The following is a 17,809-nucleotide window of genomic DNA, read 5'->3' on the forward strand; positions in this document are numbered from 1 at the left end:
GGTAGGGCTTACATCCATTAAAATTCATCTCTACCTGGCACACTGCCCTTGCTTGGGGCCATCATAGTTAACTAGATAATCTCTGTGGCGAACCCTGGAGAGAGATTTGTGTCAGACATTGTGCCCAGTTTCTAACAATCCTGAGAGAAGTGCAGAAAATTTGATTTTGTAAATTGAGGGACAAAAAAAAAATTACATTATTTACATATCTTTACTCTGGTCTCCTATAAAAAGAAGAGTAGTCAGACTGGTGTGACTATGTATGTATTCCTGGTTCCTCACATAACTTTTGATCCAAGTTTATCCTGCTGTGAGTGTCTAGCTGGCTTTGGAGTGCTTTGGACAACTCTACACTAGGAACTATGTTTGCATCATGTTTTCTGCTGCTGGCCTGAGCTGTTTGGTCCTGTTGACCAGCAGACTTTACTAGAACATCCTCATCATGTTACATTCCTTGTACCTGAGATAAGCTACAAGAACAGACTCAAGAATCAGATGTTGGCTGCTTAGAATTCTTGCTGTAGGAACCGAGTAGGTGCAGTAACAGAGATAAGGAATGAAACCGTGTGAGTAACTTAAGTCACTCGTATCACAACCTTCCATTCATTCATTCACTAGACAAGTATTGACCAAGTGGCCCAGGATAGGACAAAGATGGGGGCCATGTTTTGAATGAGAGTGACTTAGGTTAAATGCAAAGAAAAACGTCAGCTCCCATAGCTCCCACAAAGGGAATTAATTGGTGGAATTATTCTTTTCCTGGCATTAAAAAATATATATATGACAGCATGAGACAATGGCCTGTAATTTCTGGTTCTTTGCGACAGACTCACCCCTTTCTTGGCAGCCTCTCCTCACATGTACAGCCAACTCTACTGCTAGGCTGCTGCACATGCACGCTTCAGACGGCAGCGTTTTCCCCTGACACTGTGTGATTTTAGATGGATCATCTGCTCTCCCTCTGAGCCAACGACGTACTTCAAAGGAGCCATGAGAACGGTGCAGGGAGCGCAGAGTCGGAAGCTTACGACCAGTAGGAGTGTCCTCTGCATTCTGCCCAGTGAGTTCAGGAGTGGTCACCACCTTCTAGTTGTTCCCAAAAGATTGAGCTCTATTTTTCTACTGCAAAAGAGAATCCCCAAATATTTACACCCTCCCTCTTTAAGGACTGTAATTAAAAAAAAAATTTGTGGTAAAATGCACATAATTTAAAATTCTCCATCATCACCATTTTTAGGTGTACCCTTCAGGAGCATTAAGTACGTTCACATTGTTGCACAACAGATTCTAGAACTTCCTTATCTTGCAAAACTGAAACTCTGTACTCATTAAACCACAACTCCCCACCCTGCCCCCACCCCCAGTCCCTAGTGACCACCATTCTACTTTCTGTGTCTATGAACTTGACTCTTCTAGATACCTGATATGAGTGCAATCATACAGTATTTGTCTTTGCACGACTGGCTTATCTCACTTAGTGTAAGGTCTTCAAGGTTCATCCATGTTATAGCATCTGTCAGAATCTCCTTCCTCTTTAAGGTTGAATAATATTCCATTGTGTGTCCATACCACATTTCTAACTCTTCTTATTTTTGCCAACAATTGCAATGTTTATTTGGAGACTAAAACGCAGAGCATGGAAATGGTAGAAACACAATGGGGTTATTTAGTAACGCCAGGATCCTGTGTCCTTTAAGAGCTATGTTCACTGTTGTTCATTAAAGGACCTTTATCTTATTTTTTTTAATTCAAGAAAGCATCTTTATAGTTTTTTAAAAAAATCCACGGAGAGAGAGAAAGAGGGAGAGGGAAGGAGGGAGGGGGCGAGGGGGAGGGAGGGAGAGAAGTTACATGTATAAAACCAGACAATGTGCACAGGACAGAAAAGTACAAGTAGTTTACTTTTGGGAGAGAAATGAGCCACTTCTTTGAGTCTTGGGAACCCAGTGGAGCTCATCAAATGAGAATGCAAGTGAAGGATGTGCTATGTTTTTTTAAATCAGTAAACTTGGTGAAGATCTTTCCTTTTCTGGGTAAATGATATTTTCTCCTTTCACATTTTTTTCCCTTTTCAAACTTCTTCCCTAGATGCATTACACCTTTTGGAAGCTTGAAACTAAAAATAACTTTCCTGTTGTTGTCTCGTTCCCCTTATAAGGAATAAGTCTGCCTTTCTTCTCCCAAATTCTCCATCAGAGGCAGCTCTGGTTCCTTCAGTAGGTGACTACCTTCTCATTTTCTGCTTTTTGCCTCTTTTAATGATGAGTGTGGGCTTCCCTGGTGGCGCAGTGGTTAAGAATCCGCCTGCCAATGCAGGGCACACGGGTTCGAGCCCTGGTCCAGGAAGATCCCACATGCGGTGGAGCAACTAAGCCTGTACACCACAACTACTGAGCCTGCGTGCCACAACTACTGAAGCCTGTGAGCCTAGAGCCCGTGCTCCACAACAAAAGAAGCCACCACAATAAGAAGCTCGCACACCACAGCAAAGAGTAGCCACCGCTCGCCGCAACTAGAGAAAGCCCTCTCTCAGCAACGAAAACCCAATGCAGCCAAAAATTAAAAAAAACAAAACAAACAAACAAAAACCAATGATGAGCGCACAAATGGTGACCTTGTGGTATTGCTGGAAAAAGGAAAAAAGAGCAAAATAAACAACGCTGTGCTACTCGGGGAGATTAAGAGTTAATGGTGGTGGTGCCTTTGTTTCCTTAGCTTCTGGTGTAGGAAGAAAGAAAAATGGGAAAATGGCTCCTACTTCTATTTTGTTTGTTTGGTTTTCATTACTCCATTAATCTCCATAAATAAGACATGTTTTTTAGTTATAGATCTACTAGAAAAAATGCATATGCTAAACCAGTTGGGTGAAATTAACAGTTTAATTAAATGGATTTTTAAATTGCCCGTTTTACAATACCACCAGTGACATCAGAGCTTTGATTTTGTGCCACATTTGGAATTCAAACTTTAAAGAATGTGCAAAACGAGTGGTTTTCCTTTAGAAGTATTATTATTTTATTATTATACTCACTAGTGCAGAAAATTGTCTAGATTCTCTTGCAGAGAAAATACTGATTGGTAATGTCTGGGGGGAGTTAAGAATTTTCATAGGTAAAAGAAATAATGAAGGTTTTTCAGCCTGCCTCCGTTTCAGTCTGCAAAGTGTTTTTGTGTGTTTGCTAAGGATTTGAACTTTGTAAAGGATCGCCCTCCTACCCGGGCGATCACAGTAATGATTGCTGGGATTCTGTGCCAGAGGTCAGCAGGGCAAGTGTTTCATTTAGACCTCCATTTGGCTTGGAGTCTCTTTTCTCCTCTGAGCCCCCAAAGCCCATGTCTGTGGGTACTCAGGCAAAACTCATCATATTAGATATTTTTTTAAATGCCTATTTTATTTTATTTTTTGTGTGAAATGGCTCTTTTTTTAAAATTATTTTTTATTGGAGTATAGTTGCTTTACAATGTTGTGTTAGCTTCTACTGCACAGCAAAATGAATCTGGCAGAGCAGGTAAGGCTGGAATGAATCGTTAACAAACTGTTAATGTTGCTTTGCTCAGAGTGTGCACAGAGGGGTATCGGAGATGAGTATGTATTTAAAAGTAAATATGTGAATAAGTAGGAGTAGGATTTACTTTGCAACTCCGTCTGAGTACTGCAGTACACACCAAATCTAGCAGAGAAGGTTCTTATCCTGTCTAATGGTTGGGTAGGATGGAATTTTTTTCTCAGCTATGCAAAGGGAGAATCCAAAAGGAGATCCCCGGCCTCCCGGTGGAAAAGAGGGTGATTATTCAGATACATCCCAACAGATGAGCAGAGGGAAATGCTCGAGGATGTTCATTGCTGTGTTGCTGGTTATAGCAAAAGCAGTGGAAGCAACCCAAGTCTAAAAATAGAGAACCGGTTGGAAGAACGGCACTGCTATAGAATGCAATACTATTGAAACTTTAGGAAGAATGAGCTTCTGACTGCTGTGGACAGGTATTCGTGGTATGTGGTTAATTTAAAAAAGAAAGTTGACAAACAACAACGATTTACTGTCTAGCATAGGGAACTATACTCAATATCTTGTAATAACCTATAAAGGAAAAGAATCTGAGAAAGAATATGTATATATGCGTCATTTTGCTCTACACCCGAAACTAACACAATATTGTAAATCAAATATAGTTTGATAAAAAATTACACTCATAAGGGAAAAAAAGTTGAGAGTCCAAACCTATAGAGGCTTTTTGGAAAGAAAATGTATATGTATATAGGCAGATAGAGGTGTAATGAATTATTGTCTATTCCAAGGAATAGTCTGGAAGTATATACACCAATCTTTCAACAGTTTATCTTCACTATTAAAGAAGGTTTGGGAGAGAGAGGACTTCTGTTTTTGTTTTATACAAATCTATATTATTTGATTTTTTTTTTTTTTTTACAACAAGCAGTTATTTCTTTAGGGCTTAAAAACAAAACAGAGGAGCAAACTCCATGTGTTTAGTTAAGGTGTTGTTTTTAGCACCTACCTCTTGGGATGGAGAGTAAGTAAAAGCAGATCCAAGCTGCTGCCTCTCAGAAACCTGGAGAGGGCGGAGGTGTGGGGTTCCAGGAGCCAGGAGATGGGACTGCCTTAGCTCTGGGTGAGGGGGTAGGTGGGCTCCTTTTCCACAGCTCAGCAAGTGAAGGCATGTGCCCCCCTACCAGGGGCAGCCAGCCTGCCTGTGTGCCCAAAGGGATAGGCATTAGCTCATAATCAATGGTTTGGGTTTCACAATTTCATCCGTGGATCCCACTGGCTTCTGTGTTGATGCCTCGGAAGAGGCATCAACCTCTGCTGAGGAATTGCCCTTAAATTCAATCTCAAATCCTCTCACTGAGAGTTTTCCCGCATTGGAAACTCATCTCTGTTCATTCCTTGATGGAGCGCTGATAGAGTGAGTCTCTTGTTGCCTCCTGGCAGTTGTTAGTAACATTTTAATTTGGGATGGAATGAAGAAAATCAAAGAAAAATGTTGAGTATAATTCTTAGGGGGGAGAAAATTTTAGTTTTAAATAAATTGACCACATCTTTTAAATGGAAATTGTACCTATGCGATCCTATATAGCTGTTTGTAACATAGACCTAGTAGATGCACAGAATAGAATTGTAAACGTTCATTGGCTGAATTAATAAAACGAGAGATGAATAATGTAGACGGACTTTAAAAGACTGTAACAGATTATAGGACCATATAACTTGCCCATTTGGACTTAAGAGTTTAACAGTTTATGGGAGAATTAGGTAAAAGAAAGTATCATAGCTTAAAGCAGTTGCGTAAAAGAGGTCTCTACCCATGGTGGCAAGGTACCTATTAAGACAACTGGCTGCCGGTTAATCAGGAGGTAGGTGGAGCAGAGTGAGTAGGGATCTTGCTTTTGTGACCTACCAAGCTGGATTCTAAGCTTGGCTCGGCCGTTTGCCAGCTTTGGTAGCTTCGGACAAGTTAGTCGACTTCTCCAGGCTTCAGTCTCCTCATCTGAAAAATGAGGACGCCAAGAATAGTACTTACCTCTTAAAATATGTTTGGATTACATGACATAATTTGCATAAGACACTCAACCCAGTATTTGGCATTTTATAGGCCCTCAATAAAAATTGACTCATTCTTTTTATTGTATTTAGAAACCCACAAGGAAAACCGGAAGCAAAAGATGATAAGAAAGGTTCTTGTGCTCAACTTTTTACAGCAGCACCTAGGAACTATTTCTGAGATAAAACACACCCTCCTTCAGAGTCTTAGAGGGAAAAAAAAAATCTCTCTGGCAGTTAGGGTGGTCCTGACTTGGTGGTGAGTTACAGTGAGTAAATTACTCTCTTGAGGTGCTCTCTCAGCTATAGAAGGCACATCCTTTCCTCCAGGATACTAGGCTGTCATTTAGTGCCAAAGGAAAAACTGTTTACAGAATGACACCCGCAAGGGGTTTGATTTACCTCCCCAGAAGCTGGTATATATCAAGTCACTGCAGGACCAACCATATTAATAACTCAGGTGATTTAGTTGGCTGTTCCCACTTATTTTGTCGACCCCATGGTAGTTAATTGTGTGTTCTGTGAATTGTGTTCTTTACAGTGCTGAGGAACCAAAGTGAATCCGTATTAGAAATTGGTGGGCGGATATTCGAGAAGGCTGTAAAGAGACTTTCCTTTGTTGATGGTCTTCACCAAATTAGCTCTGTCGTCCCCTTTCTGATGGATGCCAGCTGCTGTGGATACCATAAAGCATCCTACTACCTCGCAGTCTTTTATGAAACTGGATTAAATGTACCTCGGGATCAGCTGCAGGTACAGTATTTCACAGGCTCCAGGAACATCAGTGACCCGCCTTATATTTGCAGAGTAAGGCTCTCATGCCCCGGGTGGAACTGGGCATGTTCATTTTCCCTGGAGTCCTTTAAAAACTTTACACTCTGGGCTTCCCTGGTGGCGCAGTGGTTGAGAGTCCGCCTGCCGATGCAGGGGACACGGGTTCGTGCCCCGGTCCGGGAAGATCCCACATGCCGCGGAGCGGCTGGGCCCGTGAGCCATGGCCGCTGAGCCTGCGCGTCCGGAGCCTGTGCTCCGCAACGGGAGAGGCCAAAACATTGAGAGGCCCGCGTACCGCAAAACAAACAAACAAACAAAAAACTTTACACTCAAGAAAAACAGCCTAAGGCTGTGTTAAATACAGGATCTCCCGCCGTCAGTGAGTGAAAAAGGGCACTTTATCCATTTCTAGACACAGCAGGGGATATGATTGGTATACTGTCTAAGGAATAGTTTGGGCAAGGCTTACCAGAATCCCAGTCATTCAAGAACAGGTGCCTCTTACCCAATTCTTGTAACTATCCTGGCTGTGGGTCCAGCATCCCGTACGACGTTTTAGCTAAGTGAAATCATTTGGACCTCTAAGCAAAGTATTGTCACATGCAGCCTCCTGTCATTAAAATAAATGTCATACTAGACGGTTTTGTGGTATCGAATCCAAATTTATTATGCAACTTGCCTAACATTTGGAATCGCATTTTTATAAGTGCTGCTAAACGGCCCCTGATCACTTTTAGCGTTTTGTTTGTGCACAGGGGATTGTTCATCCTGGATTTGAAGAGACTCAGACTGTTCAGACCTTCCCAGGTGGCTCTGTGTTCCTTTCACTTGACTTCTTTGTGTGTGTCTCTGGCTGTAGAAACTCATGATTGATGGCATGCTTTCCCAAGTCCCTGAGGCAGTCCCCACCGAGGTGGAAGAGGGTAGAAGATTCTAGCCCCGTTTCTGTCACAAAATAGCTGGTTGACCAAGGACATATGACTTCAACTTGCTGAGCCTCTGTTTCCTCAACTCTGAAATGAGATGGTTGGACCAGTCGATCTCTAAAGACCCTTCCCAACAGTAGCGTTCTGAGAGTGTGAGGTTGGGACGTGGCCCACTGTTCAGATCATCTGACCGAAGGTGACACAGCTGAAGTGGACCAAGGTCCTTAGAACAGTTGTCAGATACACAAAGAGATGCTGTGAGATAAGTCAGGGGAGGACTCCCAATCTTTACTGAGAGAAGGACAAAGGAATTTTCAGCTGTTAGACATTGAGAAGGACAGATAGCCATTAGAAAGCTCTTGGGTCTTCTTTTCTAACGTTTTTTAAAAAGGCATGTTAGGGGCTTCCCTGGTGGCACAGTGGTTAAGAGTCCGCCTGCCGATGCAGGGGACACAGGTTCGTGCCCTGGTCCGGGAAGATCCCACATGCCGTGGAGCGGCTGGGCCCGTGAGCCATGGCCGCTGAGCCCGCGCGTCCGGAGCCTGTACTCCGCAATGGGAGAGGCCACAACAGCGAGAGGGCCGTGTACTGCAAAAAAAAAAAAAAAAAAGGCATGTTAACTGGTTTCTGGAATGACTAGGCTCATATGTAGAGGTGAGGCCAGATGACCTTTCTATGTTGAGGGTTTTATGACCCTTTTCTATAATCTTGTGAACACTGTCCATTTCTTCTTAACAGGGCATGTTGTATAGTTTGGTTGGAGGCCAGGGCAGTGAGAGGCTGTCTTCGATGAACCTTGGGTACAAACACTACCAGGGTATTGATCACTACCCCCTGGACTGGGAGTTGTCCTACGCCTACTACAGCAACATTGCCACCAAGACACCCCTTGACCAGCACACGCTACAAGGAGATCAGGTACGAGGCAGAAGTGGGTGGAAACGGTTATGGCCCTGCTTACTAGAGCTTCCTGAACAGTTTTATTAAGCGTCTGCACCTGTGGCTGGTTTATTCGCTGGCCTGTAGAGTACAGGCATAATCCAATGGAGAGAAAAGCTTTCTTGCATTCTCCAATTCACATTTCCTCAGTGTGTTCTCAGGCTGAATGCAAGGACCACCCTATATCTATGCGTGAAAAGCGTGAAAAGCTTTTCATGAGTGAGAGGACCGGTATGGGGAGGGTAGATAACAGCCCTGGACAGATTTTGATTTTGAAAAAAATGTATACCAGAAACATAGGCATTTTGTCTTTGTTCCAAAACCACGTGAAAGTGGTGGGGTCTGGAGATGTTAGTCAAATTAAGCGAGGGCAGTAAGCCAAGGGCTCCTCAATACGTCACAAGCAAGCAAGGTCTACATAACGAAGAAGCTCCATCCCTAGCTGTGTTCCCGCTGCCGGACACCTTGAGAAGCATCTGCCCATCACATGAGCCTCAGTGCTCACAGGTGATGGACAGCAGGCGATGTTTGAAGATCCTGCCCCATCCTGGATTAAGGACTGGATGAAGTGCACTAACTCCAGCCCCTAATTTTGCAGGTTCCCACGTCTTATTGACTCATTAGGCAAAGAAATCAGTGGTTCACATCTGCCCAAAAAACAACATGTTACATTGGACCAACTGATGGTTTGTTTGGGGGATCATGAATAGAAGGGTGTATAAAGGTGATAGTGTAAGAATAAAAAGAAAGCTGCCTTTAGATGACGTAGATTTGCATCCAGCAGGAGTAGATTATGACGTGGTTGGCTTCTTGGCATGTATTTTTCTGTATCTCTTTCTTCAGAATGGTTTTAAGATGTTTTGATGGTCACAGCAGTTGAGGCAGTTGAGTGCAAGTAGTCTGTACCAGGAGGTGGCAATTTTTTTCTGCAAAAGACCAGATAGTAAATATCTTAGGCTCTGCTTTTACAGTCACTATTGCAACCACTCAACTCTGCCGAAGACAATATATAAACCGATGGGGTGCCTGGGTTTGTGCCGCCATAGACAGGAGGTTACTGCATGGTCAGATTTGGCCCTGGTTTAGGCCATAAACCCTTAATTTTCTCCCTTATGCTCGGTGAGTCTGGATGGATAGCAGGATTGTGGAATTTTAGGCAGAGCAGCTAACTGGGAACCAGACCGTTCACTCTTCCCTGTGCTGCTCCTGTATTGCAGTCAGAAACCCCCAGTGGAGGAAGCTTGTGCTTTGATCATTGGAAATGAATGGTTTCTGGAAAAGAAATCTACAGTGGCCACTGTACAGTTATGAAATAAACGACTCAAAGATACATGTTGTCCGTGAACATTAAACATGAATCAAGCTATAAAATGCCCAAAGGCTGTCTGTATAGACATTCTAATTCTTTTAGAAAATAATGATTTCTTCTGAATAAACTTACACACTCTTATCATTGTCATCTGTATTCTCTCAGCATATATAGGCTGTGTGCAAAATCTGACCTCAGTTTGACAGGAATTTATTTATTAATTGATAAAGGTTTTTTTTTTTTAAAGAATTCTTCTGAAAACACATTCGAACAAAATCAAGCCACAAAATAATATTGCCGTTGTTCTGCTAAACCTGAATGTGTTAATAAAGCCCTGTATGTATATATTATACTTTTAGGAATTCTAATTCAGCATAATTTAGCAAGGGGAGATGGTATGTTGCTAACAAGCTCCTTTTCTTTTGAAGATTTGGCCCATGAAGTGTTATGATTATGAAAGAAAATGTTTAATTGGTCAGAACCAGAGAAGATGAATAGAGAAGATCCGTCCTGCAGCTGGAAAGTCGTGTGATTAAGAATCATAGATAGGAATTATACAGTTAGAAGAGTTGTATCATAGCTCATTTTCTTAAGAATGTGTAATTAATGGTTTCTTGAGAATGTAAGCAGGTGTCATACATTGATTGAAATGTCCTTTTGTTGAGAGATCCATTAATTCACCAGCAGCACATAACAAATGAGGAGATGTGGAAAGCCAGATCCCTAATTAACAAACCAAGGATCCGTCAGTAACTTCTTTCTTGATTCTTGTTTCATTTTCTCTTTTATGTAACTCGTGGTTCCCATCAACTTTATCTTCTTTATTCATAATCTTGCTTCATGTCACTTCTTTATGATTTAGGGGGACTCTGCTTCAGGTTCAAGAGAAAGAAGATGATAGGGGTTTCTTTTTGATTTTTGTTTTGTTTTTGTGGCTTAATCACAAGTGGATTCCTTTCATTCTCTTCACATCTCAGAGTTTGCTCTTCTGAAAGGTTTGGTCCTCAGCCTTCTCTGTCTACACCTTCTAGAGGGCAGGGGGTCTCATCAACATCCCTGGTTTCAACTGCCCTCCACATACGGATGACATGCACATCTTATTCTCAGGCTGAGGTCTTTCTTAAAACCCCCATCTGCAATCGTAACATACCACAAAGGGAACACACCACCTCCTCCTCTCTATTCCCCACAGACACCTCAACCAATGGCACTGTTGTCCATGCCAGCAACGGGGGAGTCACCTTTGATCTGCCCATCATCCTACCAGCTCTAATCCCCAACAGCGTTACATGCAGCTCTCCATCATTTCTCCCCTGAGTGACTCTGACAGCCTCCTGTTCTACTCTGAGTTATGGAATGAATTGACCCCTACATTCATATGTTGAAGCCCTCACCCCCAGTACCTCAGAATGGGACACTGCATTTGGAGCTAGGACCTTTGAAGAGAGGATTAAGTTAAATGCGGTCATTAGTGGCCCTACTCCAGTATGACTGGTGTTCTTACAAGAAGAGGAGATTGGGACGTAGATGAAACAGGGAGACAGCCATGTGAGGACACAAGCTAAGGAGAGGGGCCTCAGAAGAAACTAAACCTGCAAGCATCTTGATCTTGGACTTCCAGCCTCCAGAAGTGTGAGAAAATTAACTTCTGTGGTTTAAGCCCCGCAGTCCGTGGCGTTTTGTTACGGCAGAGTCCTGGCAAATGAATTCACCTCCTAACTGGCCTTTCTGTTGTCAGTCTTGTCCCTTCCCATTTTCTTCCCACGGAGGCCAAAGAAGGCCTCCAGTGGAGGTTCTCAACTGACTGCGCATCAGAATCACGTGGGCACTCAGAAAATACCTCTGCACAGGCTCCACCCACAGTCTTATTGAAGCGACAGAGGGAGGGTCCAGGCATATAATAGGCGTATATATGTCTATGTGCATGCGTATATTTAAATAGCTCCTCAGATGGGCGTAACGTGCAGTCAGTGTTGAGAAGTACTGACCCGGAAGCACTAAGTCCAGCTCATCACTTGGCATAGGAGATGTTCCTTGATCCTTCCCCAACCTCAGCTCTCAGCGATTCCTCGTTTGGCCTGCCCACCCTGGCAATGCCAAGCTTTTGGTCACACCATGCTGTCCACAATTCCTGGCCCTGCGCAATCTCCTCTGTCTGGTTTGCTTTATCCACTCCCCCCCCCCTTTTCCTTCCCCCTCACCCCCCCCCCCCCCCCCCCAACTAGGATGCTGGGCTCAGACACCACCACCTGCTTGGATCTTCCCTTTGCTGCGCCGCCATGGCACCCGGGCACATCCCCGCCGTTGCTCTATGACGGGTGCTGTGTACAGGTCTCGGAGCCAGCTCTCCCAGTAGACTGTGAGCTCCCCGAGACAGGCACCTTGTCTGTTCACGTTGGTGACCCCAGTGCCCAGCCGTGTGCTTGACATGTAGTTGGCACTCGCTGTTTACTGATGGGATGGTGGACAGCACGAGAGGGCCGTGTATCCGGTGATGAACGCAAAGCGATCACGTCCCGTTGATTCTCTGGTGCCTTCTGATGCAACCAGTGCTTTCGACTCTGCCCCTCTTGCATTCAGCACCGCCTTTGTGTGAGGAACACCCCGTTTGGGGAATCTTGGGTACTTGCTTCCCTGTCTCTCCATCATTACACCTGATATTCCTCCATTCTTACTTTAAAATACCTAAAATGTTAAATTTCAACAAAGAAAACTTACAACCCCCCACTGGGAGCCAAACATTATAGCTGATTTTTTTTTTCTTTTTTGCGGTACGCGGGCCTCTCACTGTCGTGGCCTCTCCCGTGGCGGAGCACAGGCTCCGGACGCGCAGGCCCAGCGGCCTTGGCTCACGGGCCCAGCCGCTCCGCGGCATGTGGGATCCTCCCGAACCGGGGCACGAACCCGTGTCCCCTGCATCGGCAGGCGGACTCTCAACCACTGCGCCACCAGGGAAGCCCTATAGCTGATTTTAAACACCCTAAGAGGCAGGTTCCACATGGTGGTGTCTACAGGCCCTGAAGGAAGGGGTGGTTTAGGTGTAGGCTCTGAAACTGCCCTGCTCCTGAGTTCCCAGGAACACTGGCTGGAGTGTTATAGTTCACGACTTCAGAGAATGCAGACGCTCCAGAAAATGGGGGGCTGCTGACAGCCTTTTCTCTCCAGGTCCAAATTCCACCACATCCTTCGCCCTCCCTACTCCCTCCCTGCTCTGCGCTCCATCCTGCCTTTCCTGTGATTGATTGCAGACAGCTGATATGATGTGAACTCTGCCCTTGCAGCCTATAGGCTGAGCAGAGAGAAAGGAAGTAAAGCGTATGAAGAGTCAGTGTCTGTAGGACAGTGTGATGCCTTCTCTGACACTGGGTCCAGGGGCATCTGAGGACTGTAGAGTCTCTGGACATTGGACCTCCTCTAACCTGGTCAGCCGGTTTTAACCCTACCGTATAGGCTATGAACTGCTCATTCTAGAGACGTTGATTTTACAACACAGCAACAAAAACAATCCAGCTCCCCGGGAAGGCACAGAAGATTCCAGAACTGGTCAGTCTGGGACTCTTGAGTCCCTGTCAGCTTCTCCCCAGCTCTGCCCCCCACCATGGTCCCCACCATTCCTTCTCCACACCAAAGCTTCTTCTGGGATTGGTCACTTTCCCATGTGAGGCATCATTCCCTAGTCTCAAAATGTTTGATGATGAACAACCCAACACCGCTCCCTTTTAGGGGTTGTTCCTGCATCAGATGTCTTTGTAGATGGTTGGCTTTCACGGGAGGCCTGGGACGTGTGGCTCTGACCGGTGCTGGATGCCACTCTGGGGACCCCAGAGCTGTGAAGACACAACCACCGGCCCAGGTGTGGCAGGCAGCTGTGGTGTGGCTCCAGGACCAGTTTGCCTGGTTCAGGTCCCAGGTCTGCATTCACCGGGTATAAAATCTTGGATAATCCCACTCACTCGTCTGTCTCTGCACAGCTTTTTCCCCAGCACTCCCTCCTCAAATCTGTCCCTTCCATCTTCAAAAGCACCGAATTCTCTTAGATAGATCTTCATCCCCCCAATGTAAGGCTTTGAGCTGTACAAAACTGCAAATACCAATAGGAGGGCTAACATTCTAAACTGCTATCAGCTCTTTACGTGATAGAATGAACTAAAGACCTAAAAAATGACGAGTTACCATTCCTGAGAGCTTCCCATATGCCAGATGCTCTGCTAAGATCTTCGCAAACAATCTCATTTAATCCTCATGCAACTCTATGAGGTCAGTACAAGTATTGTTCCCATTATACAGATGGGGCAGCTGAGACTCAGGGAAGCCAAAGAACTTGCCCAAAGTCACACAGCAAATGAGTAGTGGAGCCTAGATTTGAACCTGGATGTTACTAACTCTTCACACTATGAAGAATAATGGCTAATAGGTGGAGTGCTTTTGATGTAACAGATACCACCCTAAGCTTCATTTTTATGGATATAGAAACTAAGGCTCAAATAAATAAAGTCAGGGGCCCAAGGCCCACAGGTAGTTAGTGGTGAGTTAGAATTCATGTCCACTGGATCTGATGTGAAAAGTTGTGCTCTTAATGGCCCGGCCCTACTGCAAAGCTCAGTGGTACTACCCAGGGAAGCAGCAAGGGGCTAGGTCAGGAGACAATGATATAAAAGACAAAAGAGTTCCTTCTTCAGAGTGATGCATGGTTGCCCAGGTCACCTGCAAACGTGGCCTTTGCCAAGACCCCTCTCACGACACTGTTAGATGGAGTTCATTATGTATAAGGGGAGGCAATGAAACAGCCTCCATCTCCCAGATGCATGAGTCATTCACAGGGTGGTGCAGCTAGGTGAGGACTATGGGCCCCCACAGCCAGCCAGCCTGGGTTTGATTCCAAAGTTTGAAGAACGTAGGTAAGTTACTTAACCTTTCTGGGCCTCAGTTTCCACATCTGTGAAATGGGGATATTGATGTTATCTGTCTTGTAAGGTTGCAAAGATTCAGTGAGTCATTCTGGCCAACAATTGGTCGCCGCACACAGTTCTTGCTGGTGATTGTGATATTACCACGGCCAGAGAGTAGCAGAAACACCAAAGAGTATAAATCCTTGCAGGATAGAAACTCTGGCTTCATGTGTTCTGTGTTTCATTCAAGTCCCATGACAAAGTTAAGGAGGAAGAAACAAAATAAGGAAAAGAAGGAAATTAACCCCAAATCAAAACACTCAAACTCTCCAGTTGAACGAAAAACTTCTAGCTGAGAACTCTATTGTTCTAGTAGCCTGAGCTTCAGCCCAGGATTCCAGGGCCTTCCCGCTAGAGGGCGACATCATGGGGGAGCCCATCAGAGCCTGTCTTTGGAGTCAGACCAACCTGGCTTCCAGGGCTAGCTCTACAGTGTGACCTTGAGTTCATGGTTTCACCTTGTGAGCTTCAGTTTCTTTACAAATAAATTGAAGACACTGATATTTGGGCCACAGCCCTGCTGTGAGGATTAAGTGAGAAAAACATTTGTTAAACACCCCGCACATACTTGGTTTCAGTCAAAGGTGGTGGGCATCCTTATTCCAATTGTTGCTGTTTGCTGGGAGGCGTCTCAAGGTTAGACATCCAGCAGGAATTGATACCACTGGGTTCCTAGCTCTGTCCCCAAGCCTGCCCGCTATTGCCCCTGAGAGGGACCTTTGGCTCCACATGGCCAAAGCTGGGTGACCCTCTCAGGAATGGGCTACAGGCTAGTGCTCGTGAATCTAAGTCATTTTCTTCACTGACAAACAGAAAGGGTCAGAAGGGAAATCAGGCCTGGTTCCTTGTTCTCTAAGGCTTCTTCCCCAACTCATCCAGATCCATTTTTTTCACCATCTGCTTGTGGCCTTGAAGCCCTTCCCAGGCGCTCCTGGTACCGTTAGATAGCGTTCATCATATAGAAGGGGAGACTGTCAAACAACAAGCCCAGTTTTTGGATAAACAGCCAAAATTTATACATAAAAATGAGTCTTTATTTTCTTCAAAGGAGGCAGATACCTGGGAGGCTGTGTGCAAATTCAAAGCGTTTTGTGAACTTTCCCTTGGGTTCCTCTTTAGAGCCTCTGGCACATTCTTGTCCACATCCTCGGAGTTAATATACCCTCTTCTTTTCAGTGTAGATTTCATTTTGAAATAGCCGAAAGATATCGGAGGCTGAGCCTGCTAAATAAAAAGGGTTGAGTCATGCAGGATAATGACACTTTGGAATAAAAAAATAATAAGGTTATACTTAGAAAATATTGATTTACTTTTTGGGATGCCGTGTATTCTGGCTCTGCAATCAGCAGCACAGAGGTGGACTTCTGAACTAGCTTGAGCGATGGAAAAGGAAGTGGAATAAATTTTGTCCTCCCAAGGAAAACACTTCGATAGGAACAAAAGTACCCATTTAGATATAGGACGTGTGATCCGTTCATTTAAAAAGGAATTTGATCTCATGGCTCTGTGGACACACCTCATATCTCAATTAGTCATATAGTTTTTACTTGAGCAGTTGCTGCGTTAGGAATAATGTCACGTCTTTTGCATGCCCGTACCATTTGGATATTTTCATTCTCCCTTCTTCTCCCCTCCTTTCCTCCCTCCCTCCCTTCCTTCCCTCCTTCTTTTCTTCCTTCCTTCCCTTTTAGGCATACGTTGAGACAATTAGACTAAAAGATGATGAAATTCTCAAGGTACAAACCAAAGAAGATGGAGACGTCTTCATGTGGCTGAAGCATGAAGCTACTCGAGGCAATGCGGCAGCTCAGGTAAAAATGCGTTCCACCGTTTTGGAAAGTGTCTCAGCCACGACAGACCAGGCTACACCAAGATAATAAAGTTTCCCAAACCTAGTGGCTTAACACGACATCAGTGTATTGTTGTTCTCTGTCCTCACTACATGTCCAGTGGGGGTGGCGTGGGCTGTGCTCTTATAGTCCCCTAGGAGCCCAAGCTAACAGAGGCTTCACCAAAACATGCTTCCAAAGCCATTGCCGCAGGATGACGCCGCGACACATCACAGGCTGAGCCTTATCGCTTCTGCTCAGAAGGGGCACGAGTCATTTCTCACATTTCGTCGGCCAAAGGAAGTCAGCTGGTCACTCTTGACCTGAGTGAGCCAGAAATGTAGTCCAACCAGACCCAGAGGAGAGAGAGCCACAGTATTTATGATCAGTCCTAAGACTACCATCAGACATTTTAGTGCATCAGATAGAAAGAAAAAGAAGCATCTTGGAGTGCAGGAGAGATTAGGTGGGCATCGAGAAGAAGGCCACAAAATCAGCTAGGAGAATAATAGAAAATCTGTGTTGCGTGTAAGACCAAAAGGATCGACCTTGTCTCTTGAACATGTTTTGTCTTTTGGATAGACCTGTAAGAGGTACAAGAAAGGGCAGAGGGCTGGGAGGACCCCCCCACCCCATCTACTTCTTGCCCTGATTTCACTATGAAGAAAAGTCCTTATGGGAGCCAGCTAAGGCTGATTGCACTGGAGGAAGGAAACCTCCTTCCCTAAGGATGGATTTAGCTTTTGCTTTGTGTTCCCAGTGAGCACAGTGTCAGGAAGAGCCTCTGCTCTGGGTCTGCTAAGCAGGCAGAAGACCAGAGATGGGAAAGAGAAAGAAAACCAAAGAACGCATTGACAAACACTTCAGAGACCCTGTAGTAACGGGTCTCCCACCCCTCCTTAGAGGTCTTCCTAGCATCTCAGAAGATGCATTCCGAGATAAGGTTTTCTTTTGGGGGGTGGAGGATGGAAGAGAAGGAGATGAGAGGAGAAGTAGAAAGAAGGAAAGAAAATCAGGGCCCCCAAGGGACCAGAATGATAACAGTGTTGCCTGTGGCTCTGTCTTGGGCTCTGTCCCAGCCTGCAGTCTTTCTAGTCCAGGAAGGAATTCCAGTGCATAGTTCAGGAAATGCTGCTGCCAGATTTCAAGGGTGCTCCAGAGCTTGCGTGAACATTCCTAACAAAGACGCTTCTTCCCTCCTTCATTCAGCAAATCTTTGTTGCGTTGCTTCTTTGAGTTTCTGTTGAGTTCTGCTGGGTGGGAGCTGGGGGCACAAGGGCAGACAAATAACGTCTTGAGATCCCTACCACCAAAGACCCCCAGCCTCGATTGAGTCTAATGGTGGAGCCAGCCATGTAGACAGATGCTGGGATAGTGCTGTAGGGAGATGCCCTGATATGGATGTGCACAGGCCTCCATGCTGTTCACTGGGCCAAGAGGACGCACAGTACCTCCCAAGGAGAGGGCATTTCATGAGAGGAAACTGTGTGGTTGTTGATCCATCAGCTCTGGCCTGGGCGCAATA

At 45.1% G+C, this 17,809-nt stretch overlaps 1 protein-coding gene across 2 annotated transcripts in view; it reads left to right on the forward strand.

Annotated features, from left to right (window-relative positions):
- SEL1L3 (SEL1L family member 3) overlaps window positions 1-17,809 on the forward strand; it is a 102,043-nt gene that overhangs the window by 44,022 nt on the left and 40,212 nt on the right. For both annotated transcript variants that reach the window (XM_029235492.1, XM_029235491.1), the window contains exons 10-12: window positions 6,100-6,311; window positions 7,997-8,176; window positions 16,147-16,266. In XM_029235492.1, coding sequence (XP_029091325.1) covers window positions 6,100-6,311; window positions 7,997-8,176; window positions 16,147-16,266 — 512 coding nt within the window. The remainder of the gene's footprint in view (window positions 1-6,099; window positions 6,312-7,996; window positions 8,177-16,146; window positions 16,267-17,809) is intronic.

The sequence above is a fragment of the Monodon monoceros genome, unplaced genomic scaffold (genome assembly GCF_005190385.1).
Source record: "Monodon monoceros isolate NGI ecotype Baffin Bay Population unplaced genomic scaffold, NGI_Narwhal_1 Super_Scaffold_20, whole genome shotgun sequence".
NCBI lineage: Eukaryota > Metazoa > Chordata > Mammalia > Artiodactyla > Monodontidae > Monodon > Monodon monoceros.